Genomic DNA, 20779 nt, shown 5'->3' with positions numbered 1-20779 from the left:
GTTAGAAAGTGTAATTTTTTTGTTTGCATGTTTTTGTTTTGTTTTGTTTTAAATCACTGGGCTGGGAGTAGGATACTATCACTGTTCCACATTGAATCTCTTTCTGGGTGACCTGGGGCAATGATATTTATATAGCACTTATAAGGCTTACAAAGCATCTCTTTTATTCTTGGTACTATGAGAAAGAGTGGTGATTTTGGAATCAGAGTTCTTTTTCTGCCATTTAGGACCTGTGTTACCCTAGACAAGTCATTTAATTTCTTTGGCCTCACTTTCTTCATTTTTAAAATGAGAGGTATAGGCTAAATGCTTTCTAAGGATCATTTCAGATCTAAATCTATGAATTCTGTGATCAGCAAAATAATTCTCTGAGGTAAATGCAAAAATTATTTTATCTTAATTTCACTGATAAAGGAAACTGAGGTTTAGAGAAGTTAAAGGGGCTACAAAGTAAGTGTCTAAGGAGCCTTCATCCACAGGTTTTCCTTCTTCCATCTTCTCTAATGGACTAAGAACCCTGCAAAGACAGAAATGGTTGTATGTCTCATTCTATTTCCATAGCAGATTCACACCTATTATTATCAACGGTATGTGCTCAATAATTATTTTGGTTGATTGCTCATTTACAGGATATATGTTATCATTTTAAGCATGTGAACAAAAAGTCAGTTAATCCTACATTTACATCCTAGGACCCTATTCCCTCAAAAAATTTGCAAATGGGGAAGGTTCATAGACCACTTTGGAATCTGTACCATTAATTACCCTTTTATTGGATGCACTCAAGGCCTACAGAGGCTCATCTGGATTTGGTTTCAGTATCATGATTCAAAAATGGGTTCCAGATACAGGCTAAAGACCCAAGTTCTGAAGTTCCAAAGCAAGTCTAGGACCATCAAATAGGAAGCTGACACAGATAGAGCATTAAAGCAGAAAGTGATCCACTTTCTAGTCCAATCTCCTTATCATACAAATGAGGAAACTGAAGCCCAAAGATGAGAAGTAGTTTCCCCAAAGTCACATTTAGCACTGGAATACTGATTTCTTATCTTTTAATCCAGTGCCTTTTCTGTAATATCATAACACTCCCATTCCTGGAAAATCCCAAGGGCCCATATTCAAAATAGTGCTTGGGTTAAAGAATCATAATCATGGAATTTTAAAGTTGGAAGGGTCTTCAGAGACCATCTAGTCTAATTTATATCTGAGAATCTCTCCTTTGCATTCTTGAGATCATTCTTAGGAGCAGAAATTGAGAGTCTGAGCACATGGCCTTCCCATCATTTTCACTTGATATCCTTGCTAACTTATAAACTTCTCAATGTTCATAAATGTGAAGAAGTTTATAGTTGTTATTGTTTTCTCTTACCTTGAGGCTAAATCTTCTCCTTTGCAACTAACTTTGAACCTATATCTTCCTCTTTGTCAACAAGTCATAGTTCTGCCCTTTGGAATCAACCAGAACCAGTTCAATCCCTTGTCTATATACTACTTCTTCAAATAGTTGCATATAATCATTATATCCTCCACTAAGTCTTTCCTAGTCTAGACATACTGCTTATAATGGAAAGTTCTTTAGTCTCTACCACTCTGGTCATCTTCTGACCATGTTCTAGTCTGCCAACATCTTTCCTAAAATCTGGAACCAGAAAGGTTCCATGCTTCCTTCAGGTATGGTATGATCAAGGCAGAAGAAAGCAGAACTATTACCATTCTTATGCTAAATACTACACAATTATGATAAGCCAAGAATTGGGGGCATCCACAGATATTAAAGATCACAGCAAGGTAGTAGATCAAGCAGGAGTTCAAGAATAAGGAGGTCATAGTTAGCCTAATCTGAGAAAAGAGTTCAAACAAAAGCTAGTCAAACATCTATTTAGACAATCAGGAACCAGGAAAGACACACGAACCGATGACTCTGTGTGTGTGTGTGTGTGTGTGTGTGTGTGTGTGTGTGTGTGTGTGTNNNGATGACTGTGTGTGTGTGTGTGTGTGTGTGTGTGTGTGTGTGTGTGTGTGTGTGGTTGGGGGGGTGGGGAAGGATAGACAGGAAAGTAGACAATGACAGAAAAGAAATGAGAAGACTTTGATGCTGTGGCAAAATTGCCTCAGCCACAGAGACTCCAATGCTGCCTATTAAAAGCAGGTGCTAATCTCACTGCAGGGCTTAGTGAGAGTCTGATGAAATATATAGGCAGGCATATCAATGGACTAGAGAGTAGGTGGGAAGGATAAGAAGAGATATTAATACTTAACTATGTTTCTAATTTGTTAATGGATCATGAAATCCAGAATTTGAAGGGATTTTAGAGATTATATAATCTGAGTCTATAGATAAGGAAATTGGGGTATAAAAAGAGAAGGTAATTTTCTCATCATAAATCAAAGAGCAGGATTTGAACATTGCTTTCACTCAAAATTCAGTGTTCTTTCCACCACCTTCCATAGCCTCCTCAAAATCTTTATTTCTTTAGCATTTTCATTAGCTTCTTTCCTCTCTGCATTTTCTCTGTTCCTTCTCTTTCTCCATTCGTAACTCTTTTTCTCTTACTGGATGTTCTCTGAATATGAATATTCTGGGGAGGCGAGACAGGATGGATTTATAGTTTGCACTGGATATGATTGCCAACTGTTCCACCCAGATGACCCTTCTGGATCTTCTGGTCTGGAACTCCATGCCAAGCTGTAATGTTACCAGAGTGCTTTAGTAGCAAGGAGCAGAGATTCATTGGTGTCTGTTAATGTCTCCTACAATGTCTATGGGGGAAAATGTGGTTGGAAAGAAAGGTACAAGTTCTTGATTCAAGATGACTGTGTGTGGGTGAGAGAGGGGGAAGGACAGCTTTTGCAATGAATGTGCCCTTAACAAAAAAGAGCCAACTCATCAAAGTCTAGCTTTAGGATTGGTTATCTATGTGACATAAAGCACTTGCCTCTAAGGGTATTGGAAAGATACTTCCAGTGAAAGTAGTAAAGAAAAATGTTATATGAATAGCCCAAGGACATTTCCTAAGGCTGAGATTAGCAGGACTGTTGAGAATTCTCCCGAGAAATAGTGTAATAAAATATTCTCAATTGAGATTGATCAGACAGAACAACAACTCTGTCTGTCTCTGTCTCTGTCTCTGTCTCTGTCTCTGTCTCTCTCTCTTTCTGTCTCTCTCTCTTTCTCTCTCTCTCCATATATATTACATATGCATATATAGAATTTTTTTTGAGAATGACCCAAGGGGAAGATGAGCAAGATGGCCTCATATGTTTCTTTCAACTCCATTGATTATAGTCCTAACTACCTAACTACTCCTTATCTCTAGCATCTTCAGTTCAAGTAAAAAATATCTTTTATGCCCACTTGGTCCTCTCTTGAGAGTGTCTCCTTAGTTTTTACCCACAATTATTGTTTTAAAGACTATTGTGTTGCAAGAGGAGGAGGGTAGACATTACAGATTCATTAACTTTCCCTTATTTTTCTTTTTTCCTGGGTAGGGAGAAGGATGTATATTATTCTATATCTTATAGAAAGGAAGTTTTTATACTACTGCTGGGCCTTTAGGAAGGTTTAAAGTCAAAGGGAGGAGAGGAATGGAAGATTTGGTCATTCACTTAAGGATGAGTCATATACTTTGATGAAGTCCAGTGTTTTAGCAGAATGTATGGTGACTCATCCATAATCTTTTTCTTTTTAAGGTGGGGAGCAGAGGGCAGATTTTCCAACATGTAGCAAAGTTCTTTTTTGAATCTCCTCATTCTTCCCTTTCCCACCCCAAAATAGGGAAGGCCCACTTTCTCATCAGTGCTATCTGAGGCTCTAGGAACTTATTTATGTACCTATTAGAGTGATGCCAACAATTTTGTATTTTTTTCTCTTTTTCACAGGTCACCCAGATGTAGAACAGCCCTGCAAGTCAAGCGTCCGGACATGGAGCCCCAATTCTGCTGTTAATCATCACACAGTACCCCCAGCCTGCCCAGAGCCCCAGGGATGCTACCTAGAACTGGAATTTCAATACCCATTGATTCCTGAGTCACTCACTGTATGGGTGACCCTTGTCTCCACAGACTGGGATTCTAGTGGTGCTGTGAATGATATCAAACTACTGACTCTGAGTGGAAAGAACATCTCATTGGGACCACAGAATATTTTCTGTGATATCCCATTGACTATCAAGATCCGAGATGTAGGTGAAGAGGTATATGGCATCCAGATCTACACTCTGGATGAACACCTAGAAATTGATGCAGCCATGCTGACTTCTATTCCTGAGAGCCCTCTGTGTCTGGACTGTAAGCCCCTCAAGTACAAAGTTCTCCGGGATCCACCATTCCAGTCTGATATCCCCATTGTCATCTCTAACCTCAACAGGAGATACATAGATACGTAAGTTTGTGCCTCTGAGAAGGTTGGCAAAATGAGATGAGCTGGGGGAAATGGGGAAAGTGGGGAGGGTTACAGAGAACCTAGGCTGAACAGAAAAGAGTGTAACCGTGGCAGAAAATTATTATCCCCATTTTGCAGAAGGAGAAGTCAGGGCTGAGAGAAAAAATGCCTAAGGTCATACTTAAAATAGGTCAATGAATTGGCTTTTTATAAACCAAAACCAGTCTCTAGGACTTGGGATACTAGAGAAGTATGTTGTGAAGAAAAAACATACTAGAAAGGGATTGTCAGAGGAGAGAGGAGTCATGAAGTAGCAAAAATATTAACAACTTATCTGGATTGGATAGTCCACTTCCCCTCTCTGGGTCTTAATTTCCTCATTTTAAAAATGAGAAGTATTAGATTCAATGTTCTCCAAGTTCCCTTCTTAATCTAATATTCTGGGATTTTCAGTGATTCTCTGTGGATGATCTGCTTTAACATGTAGGGGGAGATCTTTTCTACCCACTTAATATCCAAAAGTTTCCCATTTCTCTTATTTAATAATCAGCCATTAAAAGCACAAATTCCTTCTATTGCTCTCCAACCAGCAGCCATCTAACCTTTATTTGAATACCAACAGTGTCAGGAAACTCACTACCTCATGAGGCAGCCTGTGTCTTTTTCAGACACATCTTGATTTGTCCAAAATTCTTCCTTATATTGAGCTGAAATACTACTTTCATACTGAACTACAGCCTTCTACTAGTTCCCAGATCATAGAGATGCCTCAATAATTCAGTCTCCTTGGATGGGAAGTGTAATAGATCTGCCTTATACCAAATTTCACTTTCTAAGAAACAGGGTTCTAGATAGTCTCCTGAAGACTGAACCATCAACAACAGTTTAATCATCAGCTAAGTAATTTTATTAAATATCTCTTATGATTGAGGACCTATACTAGGTGTTAAGATATCAAGTGGTATCAGGTGTTGTCCCTGTCTTCAGGTAGTTTACAAGTTAATTGGAATAGGTATACACATGTGTTTTTAGATATACATATGTGTATCATATAAATATATATGACAGATACATAAAATGAAACCAAATCATGTCAAATATATAAAACAACTAACAAATTCAGAGGAAAGGGGGATGATAGACTTGGAAAACCTGCCATACAATAATTGTTTAAAAGAATGAGGAGTATTTAACCTTAAGGAAAGAAGATTTTGAGGTACAAAAAAATTATTTTCAAGTTTTTGAATGATGATGGAAGAGGGATTAGACTTTAGAATCATCACATTTTTTGAGCTGAAAAGTGTCATAGAGATAATCATATCCTTCACCCTTGCCCCATTTTAGAGATGAGGAAACAGAAGTGAAGTGAGTTGCCCAAGGTCACATAAAAAGAAAGTGGCAGAATCAGGATTTAAATCCAAGACTTCTGATGTTCAGTCAGTGCTTTCTTATATACTATACTGCCTCCCTCTTCTATTTGGCTTTAGAAAGCAAAACTAGAAGTTAAGGCAAGAAAAATTTAACTTTAAAAGGAAAGAGAAATAGCCTAAGAAGTGATTAGAAGAGGGATGGGCTACCTCAGAATGGGAGTTCCCCTTCACTGGACCTCTCCAAGTGGAGATCGGGTGACCTTTTCATAGGGATATTAGATATATTTCTATTCATTTATGAGTTTTACTAGATAATTTCTGCAGGCCCTTTCAGTTTTTAGTTTGAGAGATTCTCTGTGTGTCTGGGAGTGTGTAATGAATAGAAGATATGAATGTGGCAAAGTTCTTATTTTACCTCTTGTGTTTGAACTGTCATGGAGAACTCAGAAAGAAATGGATCTTGAATTGAATAAGAGGTAAGAGGATCTGGGTTGAATCCTAGCTCTTACATTTATTATCCATTGATTTAGGTAGATAGGCTTTCTATCTGGTAGAAAAGTTTTCTACTGACTTTGTTCCCTCTGTGACCTTGGGTAAGTCTTTTTCTGCTTTCCTGGCCTTACTTTCCTCATCTGTAAAATGAGGTAGTTGGATTAGGTGCTATCTTCCACCTTTAAATCATATCCAACTACGAATGAGAAATTGAGAAATGAGAAAAATGAGAAAGCTTGAGACAGGCAGCTAAAAGAAGAGGCCCTTTCTAGCAGAGGAAACATCATGAACAAGGACAAAGAGGGGAGAATAAGTACAATGTGTTTGAGAACAGTGGGGAGACTGGTCTGGCAGAAATCCAAAGTTTGTGTTGGGGTATATGATTTTCATGTTCTTGTTTTATTTCAATACACTCATTACATTAAGTTCTTATTCTTGGTTCCTTGGCCTTCTTGGAGCAATGTGAGACCAGCCTTGAAGTACCTTTGTGCCAGGAGCAGAAAGCACTTTGCAGAAAGGGTCATCCCAGTTTCTCTCAAAGTGATGCCAAAATGTGTGGAACATTGTTGCAGCTTAATAAGCCCTGTCTCACAGAAGACCGTGTGGAGGAATGTTCAGAGGATAGGCCTCCTGTCCAAGTCAGCAAACAGGAGAGACAGTTGTGAAAAATGGAAAGTTACCTAGACCTCCTTGGGCTTCTAGCCTATGGTCAGCAGGACTCCTTACAGACAGTGTGGCAATTGAAATCATTGGGATTGACTGGATCCCCCTGGAAGGAGTTCTTTTGGTCTTAAGTTCCAGCAGTCAAAGGATGGACAGGATGAGTAAGGAGCTTATGGTCACAACTCAAGAATTCCAGGATGTAGCAGTGAAGCACATCAGTAGGACAGAGGGTCTTGCCATAACACTGTAGTTCCTGGTAAACTGAAAAAAGCCACTTCATCTTCCGGAGCATTTGTATCTCATCTATATAATGAAGGAATTTGAGTAGATGACCTCTAGGTATCCATATCTCTTCCTCCTCTACAGCCCATTCTTTAAGGTCCCTCCTGCCTCTACCATTTGGTACTTTTTTCTAAGGCTCTTCTTTGTTTTTTATTTTTTTTTTTTATTTTTTTTTTTAATCCCTTTTAACTCTAGTAGTTTACATTCAATGACTGGAAACTAAAGGCATGTTCCACTTCCTCCCCAAACCATCACTACTCAGAGATGTACTTATGTGGCCCTTCAACCCTAAGGGATTTCTTTCCCTCATCTTTATCTGTGTTTGGTCATGGATAGCACATTCAAAATCTCTTAGCTCCTCTTGGCTCTCCATCTGGATTATTCTTTGAGTCTCTGAATAAATGAAACCCGGCATTCCAAACAGATCGAGCATTCCAGCTTTTTTATCTCTTGGTAATTTGAGTTATAAACCCCAACACAAATACCTTTTGTATGTGTATGTGTGTGTATATATATAAAACTGCTCTCACATTTTTTCCATATCGAATAAACTGGCACTCACACAAGTTCTATATAAAGACATTTTGAAGAGAGAGAAAAAAAAGAAATGCTTTTCTTTCCTCCCTCTGTCTCCCATCTCATTCCATGATTCCGTCTGACCTTTTCCTTCATTTTCCCTCTAATGAAAATATTTATTCCCTCAGTTATCTGTTCAAAAAACTGTTCACCAAGGTGTGATGCTAAAGGGAGAGCCTCCCATAGTCACTATTTGGAAGTTTCAGAGTCAGATTTTGATTTTTTGTGAGGGAGGCAAGAAGTGGAGAAGGAAATCTAGAACTTTTCCCTTGAAAGAAGGCCTCTCAAGCAAGACAGAGAAAGACACCATCAGAGGGAGAGATGAAACATTTATTCTCTCTTTGGGTAAGGGTGAATGAATGAGTCTTCATGCACAGAGGCCAGGACCAAAATCTTTGAAGAGGCAAAAAGCATTTATACAGCACTTATTATGTGCTAGGTATGGGTCTGAGTGCTTTAAACAAGTATTTTTTTTTATCATTTATTTATTATTATTATTTTATTATCATTTGCTTCAGTACCCCTGAGAACTAGGTAGATGCTATTATCTTCTCTATTTTATAGTTGGGACAAAATGAGTTTAAATGACTTGTCCAGGGTCACATTGTATCTTAGGTCATAGTCTAAGTCAGGCCTTCCTGATTCCAGGCCCAGTGTTCTATCCACTGTACCACCAGCTGCCTCGGAGAGGGAATGGGAAGGTTTCCCTTACTCAGAGTATATGGGCAAATATTACTTTAGGAAAAGTTACTACTCAGAAGATCCATCACCCCTAAATTCAAAGAGTACAGTGAGGATCTTCTAGTTTCTCTAAGCTAATACGTTGCCCTTTTTTATGGACCTTGTATATACTTATTTATCCTGATGTCATATTTAGAACATTAGAACATAATTAGAACATAAGCTTCTTGATGGCAAGGACTTTTTAGTTTATTTGCTTTCTATCTCCAACACTTAACATAATGCCTAAAACATAAATATTCCTAGAGACCTTCACTTCTTCAATGAAAGGAATGGAGTTCAGCTTTAATGGTGGAAAAATTAATTCTCTCCCAAGATGTCCCAAGTAACAGGTACTATTTTTGACTCCAAGTGATACCTGACCAACAGTGAACTAATTATCTTTCCCCTCTTCCCTTTAACTTCTCTATTTCTCGTAGCGCCACCCCCATCTTTCTAGTTACCAAGGCTCAATATGATTGAGATCATCATTGACTCTTCTGTTTTCCTCACTTCCAGCATCCAGTTGTTTGTCAACTCTTGTCAATGGTCTCATTTGTGTCACTAAATTAAGATACCTGGTTTAATCTAGATTTTCATTGCCTGATTTGGATAAGTAATTTAGCCTAAATTCACCTCTCTGGGCCTCATTCTCCTTAATGAGCAGCCTGGGCTATGTCGTCATCCCTGCAGCAGGTCCCTCCTGGTGCTAAATCCTATGATTTCACCTCTGTAATAGCTCTCACATCTTTACTTTTTTTTTATCTATTGTCACAGCTACCCTTGATCAAGGCTGCTTCTCTTCTTGCTCAGACTGTTGCTAATAGCTTCACAACTGGTCTTCTTTCCTCAAGTCTATTAAACTATTTACTCTTTAATCCATCATTGCTACCATTCATACTGCTGCCCAAAGTCATTTTCTTAATGCACTCCTCTGATAAAATAATTCTTTGAGTCTAAAACCCTTCATGTCTTTAATTGCCTGTCAGATCAAGCCATTGAGCATCTTCAAAAATACTAGATATTATAGTAGACATTAAGACTATATATATATATATATATATATACACATACATATATGCACACATATGTACACATGTATATCTACGATTGCACATGTGTTTATATACTGGGCACACATAGGTATATGCATGCACATTGTAACACTACATATGCATATATACATGTTTATATACTTTTGTATTGTGTGCTTGTTTGTGTGAATATATACGAGAGGCAGTGGGGATATGAATATATGTAAGATTAAAAATGAATATCCAAATACTCCAAGTATATATTTAATAAATTTATCAACTTGGGGACAAAAAGGAAAGGGATGCTGGGAGATGTAGTTCAAAGGTACAACATTTCTATTTATACAATGCTCATCATCTTGGCTTTGAAGGTCTACCACAATCTAATGTCAACCTGTGTTCCCAGCTTCATCTCATCCTATCCTAAATTCCAATTAAGCAAAACTAATCTTCTTTCCCTGATCTTGCACTAATCTCTTTTACCTTGTTATTGTGCATTCCATACCTCATGCCTGGAGCTGACTTCCTCTTTACCACCATTTCCATCTATTAATGTCCACGTTTCCTTGACCCTCTGTGGTAAAAAGAATTATTTCCTACTTGAATTCCATATAGCACTCTGCCTGAATTTCTCCTTTGTAGTTCCCTTCTACCTTGTATGCAAGTATATTCATTTTTTTTCTTTTATGTCTATGTGTATTCTTTTTGGTATTCTTCCTCCCATTTGATTACAAATTCCTTGGTAGCAGAGTCTGTCATAGCTATCTTTATATCCCTAGAGTTGAGAACAAGGTCTTATACATAGTATTTGTTAAATGAATAAATGAATGAATGGAAAAAAAAAAGAATAAATATCCTTGGGGAGCCTGACTTGCCTTTGGGCTCCCTTGGAGAATTATGTAATGTGTTACATAATATGTATATCCCATTCACTCACCACCTCTTTTAATAAAGAAGTGAAATCTAAATCTGAGAAGTGCAAACCTCTTGGCCAAACTTCTAGGAACAGTCACCAGCTGAACTAGGATTAGAACTCATTTCTTGACTCTGGTGATTGAGTTCAGACCACCAGCCCACTTGTCAGCTCCTATGACCTGGCCACATGCCTCTGGAACAAATGGATGCCTCCCTGCTCTGTTCCACAGCCAGTTCCTTTTGGCCCTGGCTGAAGAGACGAGCAGGAGGGATTTTGCTTCTCCGGTTAACTAGATCACACTCTTGCAGTGAGGGGAATGAATTTTGTTTATTTGTTGTGCCTGGTGTTGGTCCTTACGTGGTCTTGGAAATTAAAGGCCTTGGATGTAGCAGAGCCAAAGAACATCCCTATTCTTGTGGGAGTTCAGTAGCCCCAAGGCCACACATTCAGCAAGTTGATGCTGCTTCTAGAACTTTTTTAGAACTCATTATAATGGTGTTTCTCCTTCCCATAGTTTTCAGCCCCTTCACTACTACCAGGGCACTTGAGCTTTCATAAAAGACAAGACACTGGATCTCCTCTCCCCTCAGACAAGAAGAGACATCATGTCTGATGCCTTATTTCCCAGGTCTTGTAATGAAGCCTTCAGACTCATAAAATTCTAGACTCTTAGAGTTGGAAAGGATCTCAAGGGGTCTCCTCATCCAACTCTCACTATCCTGCTTGGCTTCCTCTGGTCAGATCCTATGTTACTATTGTCCCACTTAAATTAAAAGTCCAGAATTAAACATAAAATTACTCCATCACAAAAAGCTCTTTTCAATTACACAAATAATATTTTCAACAACTCGAGGGACTCTTTGTATAGGAAATCCCTCCATCAACCCAGCCATTCATTATTTTAGTGGGATAAATCTTAGGAAATTGTCTGAGGCAACAAGTGGGGTAGCTGGAGAGAGTGTAGGCTTGGAGTCTGGAAAACCTGAGTTCAAATTTGGCCTCAGACAATACTAGCTGCATGAACCTGAGCAATTCATTTGGTATGTTTGCCTTAGTTTCCTGAGGTACAAAACATGAGTGATAGTAGTGTCTATCAGTGTTGTTGTGAGGGTCAAATCGGAACCATAAAAAGCACTTAGCAAGGTACCTGGCAAAGAGCAGGTTTGCTTATTCCCTTTATTTTCCTTTCTTTTCCCTGGGACACTTTCTTAGAGTTGCAGTGGTAGTACGTGCCAGTGCCAGAATTTGAACCCAAGTCTTATGCCAAGTTCAACATTTTTATGCTATGCCATTTTGCTCCTCTTTTGTGGAGCAATTCTTCTGGTAGTGTAGCTGTTTCTGTGGACCTGTTTCTTTGTATTCCTGTATCCCCTTTTTTAATTGGAAAAATTTACATTTCACATTTAAACACAGATTTGCTTTTTTTTTTTGAGTGGTCTAGGCAACACAGGTTTGTTCATATCTTCTCTTTATCTTTTTGCATTTCATTCCTTTTTCACCTTATGGCTGACAAAGATTCAAGATTATTTCAGAAGTCATCTAGCCCAGAGATGTCAAACTCATTGACTTTAGGCAGCAGATGGCCAGCAAAACTCCCAATTATGGCTTGAACCAGATTAAAACATAATCAGGAAATATTTAACCAATGAAATAAAAAGTCAATGAAACAGAAATAATGTTCATTTGTGGTTTTCTAAGTCAATATGTAGACCACAAGGAACTTTTTTTGTTTAAGTTTGATAACACTGATCTAGTCCATCTTGATAGGAATTCCTTCCATATCTCTTTTCTTAAAGAACTCCAGAGAGGTTGCAACTACCATCTTCCAAAATGACCCCTTCTACCCTGAAGCAGTTGTAAATCGTAGGAATTATTCCCTTTATGTAGAGATGAATGCTTCTCTTCAGCTTTTATCCATGGCTACTAGTTCTATTCTTTAGAAAAAAAAAAGCCAAGCAACTCGAATCCCACATACCATTTAGGAGAAGTCAAGTAGTGGACTTGAAAGCCAGACATCGTGCCTTCCAAGAAACAGCATAGTGATGAAAATAAGCGAAAAAGGCAAATTATTAGTCTTTTTTAAAAATTCAGCTGGCTTATAAGGAGGATGCCTTGAGGAAATCTAAACATTTTAGAACCAGTTTAGTTTCCAGTAACATGTTGCTGATATCTATGATTTAAGCTGTACCCATTCCTGAATGCCTCCCCCTACATCTATCCAACAAAAATCACTACTGATTTCTGAAATGCTGCCAGACGCAAGAATGGATGTTATACATCATAAATGATAGCTGATATTCTTAGAGCCAGAATTAATGCCATGTTGACCAGACACAAAATATTGTTAAGTCAATTTCACTTTATTTCTAGAACCTGGGCATCCTCTTCTCTTCCTCCCCCTTGTCTGTTTCGAGCCAAGTACTGCTCATAATGAAATATGATTTTCAGGAACATTAGGAAGAGCAAAAGGGATCAGTTAAGCTGACAGATACCCCAATCACCATCTATGGCAAAAGTAGTTAATAACCCTAAATAGCAAAGACTTCTCCTTTGTAATATTGGAGGAAAATGCTCCACCCCCTTATCCAGGTATGGATGGGACAGTCTGTGTTTCCTTGATATTAAAATATATAGAATTCTCTCTAAAGGAGACCTTAGTGATCATCAGTTCCTTCATCAATCAAATAAGGAACATTAAATTAGATGATCTCCAAAAATCCCATCCATCTCTGATCATATATGACTATATATAGTACAACTCCAAAATTTGACAGATGAAGAAACTGATGCCAAGAGAGGTGATATTACCTACTCAAAGTCACACAAAGGGAAGGAATAAGGAAAGAGAGGAGGAAGGAGGGAAGGAGAGAGACACCTCTGAACAAGATAACCTCTGAAATGCTTTCCAATTCTAAGGAAGAAAGGAAAGAAGAAAAGGAGAGAGGGAAGGAAGAAAGAAAAGAAGAAAGGGAAGGAAGAAGGGAGTGAGACACCATGATCAAGATAACCTCTGAAATGCTTTTCAAATCTGAGGGAAGGAGAGAAGGAAAGAAGAAAAGGAGGGAAGAAAGGAAGGAAGGAAAGGAGAGAAAGAAGAAAGAAGGGAGGGAGACACCTCTAGACAAGATGATCTCTGAAATATCTTCCAATTATGAGATTTTGAATCTCTTGTTGTCAGTTAGGGAAACAAAGGAATGACACCCAGAGATGTAAAGAGAAGATATGTACAAGGAAGGAAGAATTTGGAAGGCATTAGAAGAAAGGAAAACAGAAGAGATCTAGTTTAGCTAAACCATATTATAGGGAGGTAGAAATATGCATATTATTATAAATTTGAGCTGTTTATATTTCACCTTGTTTGATTGCAGATTGGTAAGAGTGGACTTGATTTTGGCTCTTATCCTTTCTACTCCCCACACACATACTTTTGGGGTGTGTCTATTTGAATGAATTAATAAATGGACAAATCACAAAATAACAGAGCAATTACATGTTGGATAGCAGTAAAGGAAATCACTCTATATTCAATCTTGACAGCAGTAGTCATAGGACTGAAAGCTGAAAATTATATTAGAGTTACAATAGAATTCAGCCCTCTCCTTTTACAGGTAAGGGGAGTGAATCTCAGAAAAGTTAGGGGACTTTTCCAATGGGACACAGGTAAGTAGCAATTCTAGGACTCTCATGACAAAGCTCGTGCATTCTTTTGTACTTCACATTGGGAAGGGTCTCCATATGACTTTCAAAATTTTATAATATAATGAAACAATAAAATCATCAGACTACAAGGAGGAACAAATATGACAGAAGACTTCATTTTTTTCCTTGAAAGAGAGACTCTGGTTTTAAACACATAAGATATTATTATTATTACAACCATGTCATTTTTTACTTTTTGTTCTTTGTGGTCAGTATACCTAAAAACACACAGATATTCAATTCCCCCCCCCCCCCCAGTACTACCACAGAAAGAAAGACACATATACCCAACTCAAAATATTCTAGCTTTTGTCCTACTTGAGCCAGGACCTCAGTTACAACATTATTCCTATAATTAAAAGTACAAGACAGAGTGTAATAGGATTGAGCAAAAGAACAACTACTAGAGTATGATGGAAAACTCAGGAGATGTAAGGACTAGTCTTGACTATGTTTTTAACTGTTATTGTGAACTTGAACAAAGTCACCTCCGTCCCCTAGACTTTGTTTCCTTTCTTGTAAAATGAGAGTCTTTAGTAATTAGATGATTTCTAATGATGCTTTTTCAGCCATAATGTTCCTCTATGTCATATTCTAGGCTTCCATCAAGACTCAGTGCAGGGGCATATTGATAGTTCAATGGATAGACAGCCAGACATAGAGAAGGTTTTAGGTTCAAATCTTGTCTCAGACATTTCCTAACTGTGTGACCCTAGGCAAGTCACTTAACCCCAGTTGCTTAGCCCTTACCTCCTTTATGCCTTGGAACTGATGCTTAGCATTGATTCTAAGACACAAGGCAGAGCTTAAAAAAACACACAATGCAAAACCCACCTTCTCTAGGTGGCCTTTTTCTCTATCCTCTCAGCTCCTAATATTTTCCTTTTTTAGGTTATTTTAATTTATCACTTATATACTTCATATGTATCTAGTATTAACATGCTATGTCCCCCACTAGAATATGAGCTCTGTGAGGGTAAGGGCTGTTTTTATCTTTTCTTTATAGCTTCAGTACTGAAATAGTGCCTAGAACAAAGTAAGTGCTCAATAAATGATTGTTGACTGGCTGATTGATTGTATGTATTACTCTTTGGCTCAGCCTCATATGGATTGACTTTCATAATTAGGGAGCATGTAGAGAGAATGATTTATGTCTGGAGAAACATTATAGAACAGAAATTTAAACCTATCCAATGGTCAGAAGAGCTCTACAAAATCTTTTTTAAGGCAAGCTGGAATTTAAAAGGCATTCATTCTCCTTGGGTACTCTAAAACTTCATTCAAGATGATCTTTTAGAATCTGTGGCATCTTAACCTACACTGAGCCCTCATTGATTATAGTGGCAAGATTGAATGTTAGAACTAGGTTTTGGACCCAGGTTTATTGACTCCAGGTCCAGAGATCTTTAAACAATATTAGACTGCCCTTAACCTAGTTCTATTATGAGGCAGTTCCACAGCTTGGGTCCTGTAAAGACAGCTTAATTGTGAAGATCCCAAGTTCTGCAAACCATCATCTTTTCTTCCAGCTATGGATGAGAGCAGATGATTTCCCCCCCCCCCCCCCCTTTACTGATTCTCAAAGCGTGGTCTAGGGTCTACTGGTATCTTTCAAGGGTTCTCCAGGTCTAGTCTGGTCGCCTGAAGTATTAATATCTTCAGCATGACAAGGATTATACTCTGGTTTCTGGCCTGAATTAATCATTTACTTATGGTCTTTAATAAAGGCCAGGCCATCTCCTCATTGATGTTTCATCCAAAGCAATACCAGCCTTCTCATTCATTTTGGTGAGGATTTCTCTCTTTGTTATTTTCCCCTTTATCATAGGAAGTAGGAGAGAGCAGTTGGGATAGTTGGCCATTGGGGTCTTTTGCTCATATCCAAATATGCTGTGGATTGAATTGAGAAGTTTGAAAGCCACTTCTCTAAAGCAAAGCCAAGCTATTCTAAAGCCAAGCTGACTTTTTACAAAGCCCATCTCAGAGAAGTTTCAGGCAGAAAGAATTCCTAAAGTTTCTGCACCTCCAATGGCCTTATCAATTAGTCGGCAAACATTTGTTAAGTTTATGTCTAGTTTATGCCACGGGCGGTGCTAGACACTATGATCCCCCGAATAAACCAGAAACACTCCCTGTTATCGAGGGGCTTCCATCCACCAAATAGGAATAAGGAGACATTCACTAAGTATCTTACAAGGTAAATATGAAGCTGTGAAATAAAAATGTGTTACCTCCCTAAATGTGAGCTATCCTTGTTTGGGATATTTTTATCCTCTGACTACCTCAGTGATCTCCTGTTTCTATACACGAACTCAGAGAGATCTGCCTTTAACAGCATCATGGCAGCTGTAGGAGAAAGTGTACAAGAAATGAGGGAGCCCATTTGGCAGGGCCTAAAGCCCCACGCGACTTTCCTAGACCCTTCTTTTCAAAACAAACCGAACCTTTCAGGTTCAAGTTCTCCCTCCTCTCATCAGGAACGTGACTTCCTGCTTCTAAGAAGTAAGGCTTACAAAAGGGCTCATAAGACTTCTTGGACATCAAATAGCTCTTACAAAACAGCATTTTGATGAGTTAAGTGTAAATGAATCAGAAACATACGGATTAAATTTTCTTAAAGTGCACATGGGTTTCAGAATTAAGGGGAAACGTACTTCCCTGACTGTACTCTGGGTTTCACCGAACCCAAAACATTAGCAGGGGGCAGAAAATAAAAACAACCCCCAAAGACTTTTAGATGTATTGCCAAATTTTAAAATGCTGTTGGGCTCGCCCTCTGCCAGTAATAAAATCTCTGGCCACCCAGAACAGCTACAATGAGGAACAAGAGGATTGTTTCCCTAACTGGCCAGCAATCACCAACAACTGTGTTAAGTTAGTGCCTCTCCATGACAGGTTGTCACTGTTCTCCTCCACTAGGCTGCTGGCCCCTTCTTGGCTTGATTTTCACACTACTCCACTTGTTTACCATGAACTATATCTGGTGTTTTGGCTCCCAGAGTCCTTGGTAATGGGTCAGCTCGTGCTCTGTAATCAGGAGAAATGTCCATCATGAGGGGAATGTTTGGAGAAGCTGTCACACATCTATTCCAGTTGTATTCAGGAAAAACAAGAGTTCCTTGTCATTTTTTTTTTTTTTTTTGGTCTTTAATGTTATCCAGGTGTGGAGTTCCCTTAACCTGTAAATAGTCCCCCTTCAGATCTTTTCCTGACACAAGTACCCTTCGAAACCTTAGGGCCACTGTTTGCATCCTTTGGAATTCATGGCTACAGATTCAAACTCTTTATAATTTCCACATTGTTCCAACATTTTACACCATCCCTCCCCCCATATCTTATTTCATTTCACCAAGAAAGGAGAAAATTACTTCAATTGGTGGTAAAAGATGATTAAAACAGAATAACAAAGGCCTTGGCTGCAAACTGTTTGTTTTATTAAATTTGCTACTGTGTTTTAAATTGGTACCAGGGCAAATCTTTGGACAATTATATCAGGGCCTGCTGGAGTTAATCAGTCACATGTATATGTCTGCTACTTTCAAAGTGTGTAGACCCTTATAGGAAGTGAGGAGAGGGAGTGGACAAGAAGGAAAGGACAAGTCTCGTGTTACCTGTCAGAAATCAAGCTGTGTTCCACTGCCAACGTGAGGGCACAGATGCCCAACTCCTCTAGACTTCTCATTTTCTTTCCATTCCATCCTGTTCATGGGTTGGATCTCTCTGCGGTCTGCAGAAGAAATAACAGAGCATGATGTTGCAAGACAAAGGCCCATTTGCACAAACAAAGATTTCTTCTTGGCAAGGGAATTCAAAGATCACAGCTTTGACTTAATAATTGGAACACCCAAAGTGAAACAGATTGGAGGCTTCTGACTGATGACTTGAATTTTGGTTGAAAAGGCCAGCATGGAGACAGCCTAGGGTCTCCAACTGTTACTGGTTGGCTGTGTTCTATGACAGTAGAGTGCCCCCTATACAATGGGATCCTAGATTTGACGGCTTAAAGGGAGCCTAGCATGTTAGATCTGCAAGGAACCTCAACGCTATGAAAACATATTGCAGAATGTTAGAACTGTAAAACATTTCGATCTCATCTTGCTTAATCTCCTCATGTTACAGTAGAGAGAAAAAATAAAACCAAGAGAAAAGAAATGACATGTGATTATGCAGTAACAGCGTTTAGAACTGAGGTCTCTGGACCTCCTCTAGTTCAATATTCTGGCCGCTATATGCACCTCCATATTACTTCAGAGGGGAGAATATGAAGGTTGTACATTACATTATGATTGAAGCAAATAAAACAACCTGCACGGGCCATACATAGAATTAGTGGCAGAGTGAAGCCAAAAATCCAAGTCTTCTGGCTCCCCCTTTTGATGTGTTTTCCTCTGTAGCACAATGACTCTCCAAATATTTCTTCCCAAATGCTAATCAGACAAGTGATGCTTTAGTCCAGAAGGGTCCTGTAGTCAAGAGGGGGAAAATGTTGACAGCGATGAATCTTTGTTCTAATACCAACTTTGTCTATGACTTTAGCCAAAGTATTTCCCCTCTCTAGTCCACAATTTCCTCATCTGTAAAATGAGAGAGGCTGGCCTAGCGATTCACATAGGTCCTTTCCAGCTGTAACAACTCCAAGATTCCATGAATTACCATCACAGAATTATAGGACCAAGGTACTTCTTAATGAATAACAGTTATCTGAGCAGAATGAACCTGAAGCAGGATTGAGTTATTCCTTGTGAATTCAGAGTAATACAGAAAGGACAGAAATTTTAAAGAAAGAGACTAATTTAGATGAGGAGGTTGTATGAAGGAAACAAAGTGGGTAGAATTTCAATTTTTCATGTTAAATGGTCAGAAACTTTCTTTCAAGAAGATTGAGCAGTGGAACATCAGAGAAGGAAATCAGAAGCACAGAATTTTTGACATAGAAGAAACCTTAGTAGCTATCTCTTCCAAATCCCTACTACAAACATGACACCCATAACAAGTTGTCATTTGGTTTCTGCTCAGATACCTTTAGTGACAGGGAACTCACTGCTTCCATAAACAGCCCACTCCACTGTTAAATAGTTCAAATTATTAGGAAGTTCTTATATCGAACTGATATCTGCCTCCTTAAAAATTCCATTCATTGATTCTAGTCCAACACTTTAAACCTATAAAGAACAAGTCTAATACCTTTTTCCACATAAAAGGCCTTTAGATACTTAAAGACAATGATCATCTTCACCCTCCCAAAACTTTCCTGTGCCAATCTAAGCAATCCCAGTTCCTTCAGCTGTCCCTTGTATTCTACAGGCTGAAGCTCTCTCTCAGGGCACTGGTTACCTTCACTGGATACTCTACAGTTTTTCAGTGTCTCTCCTAAAATGTCATCATTTGGTAGTCTTATTCTTCCGGAATTGATGAGACCAGAAAGTTCAAAGAGCTGAATTATTTTTTTCCTTCCTGAAATTACTTTAATGCAAAAAATTGGTTAAATAAATAAGATGATATGAGGAATTTCTCTCAAAAGTTTCCTTCCCAGGTTGTGTGTGTGTGTGTGTGTGTGTGTGTGTGTGTGTGTTAGTGGTATAAGATCAACTCAATCTCCTATACCCTTTATACATATATTCCTATGCATTGATAACTGGTAATCTTGAAGATGACACTGGTGTCCTCTGAGATCCTGAAAATGTCTTTGGAATGAATTATTAAAGAGCTTTTAAATTGTTTGTTTCTAAGCACTATCATTTTGTCCTGTAAATAGTAGTGGGCCTCTTATAATCATGATAGGGCAGGGGCAATATGATAAAAGTGGTAGTTGAGGAAGACTAGCCTGGCATCTGCATAGGATGGATGGGAGGAAGGAGATATTAGAGAGGAGACCAGTTAGAAGACTCTTGTGAGGAAATATGCTCAAAACAACTCAGGCAAGGACTAGGGCAGGTTCTCAAAGTATGGTCTGGGGATTTTTTTTTAAAACTTTAACTTCTGTGTATTGGCCCATAGGTGGAAGAGTGGTAAGGGTGGGCAATGGGGGTCAAGTGACTTGCCCAGGGTCACACAGCTGGGGGTCTGGGGATTCTTGAAGGTACCCAATATCCTTTTGGGAGGTCCATGAGGTCAAAAATATTTTCATGAAAATGTTATAAAATCTGTTAATTTCAATAGATAAAATAATAACAACAATAATAATAGTAATGATAGCAACAGTGACAATCATTAGCATTTATAGAAAGTTTCAAGTTTGCAAAGTACTTTACAAGTATATCATTTTATCCTTATAATGACCCTGTGAAGTAGATGCTATTATTATCTCTATTTTAGAGACAAGGAAATTCAGGCAGCCAGAAGTTAAGTGACATACTCAGAGTAAATAGCTGAGAGTAGGATTTGAACTCTGATCTTCCTGACTCCAAGTTGAATGCTTTTTCCACTACAATACCTAATTGCCTAATTTATAGAACAAAATCTATAAATAGAATCCCATCACCATGGGAGGTCCTCCAGAATTCTTTGTGGTTTTGAGACCAGAAAATCGAAGAATTCTGCATCAAGGTGATGGCAATGAGAATGGAAAGGAGGAGATAGTCAAGAGAGATTTCAGAGGAAGGATCCATAGGACCTGGTTACTCACTCTGTGGGGTGGGGTGGGGAG

The 20779-nt window shown here is 38.6% G+C and overlaps 1 protein-coding gene across 1 annotated transcript in view; it reads left to right on the top strand.

Moving 5' to 3' along the window:
* Positions 1–20779, top strand: part of PAPPA (pappalysin 1) — a 293056-nt gene that overhangs the window by 115447 nt on the left and 156830 nt on the right. The window contains exon 7 of the mRNA XM_044664273.1: positions 3880–4381. Within this exon, the coding sequence (XP_044520208.1) occupies positions 3880–4381 (502 nt within the window). The remainder of the gene's footprint in view (positions 1–3879; positions 4382–20779) is intronic.

Source organism: Gracilinanus agilis, chromosome 2 (assembly GCF_016433145.1).
Source record: "Gracilinanus agilis isolate LMUSP501 chromosome 2, AgileGrace, whole genome shotgun sequence".
NCBI classification, from domain to species: Eukaryota; Metazoa; Chordata; class Mammalia; order Didelphimorphia; family Didelphidae; genus Gracilinanus; species Gracilinanus agilis.
The sequence above is the reverse complement of the archived record's forward strand: the minus strand, read 5'-3'. Positions and strand labels throughout refer to the sequence as shown.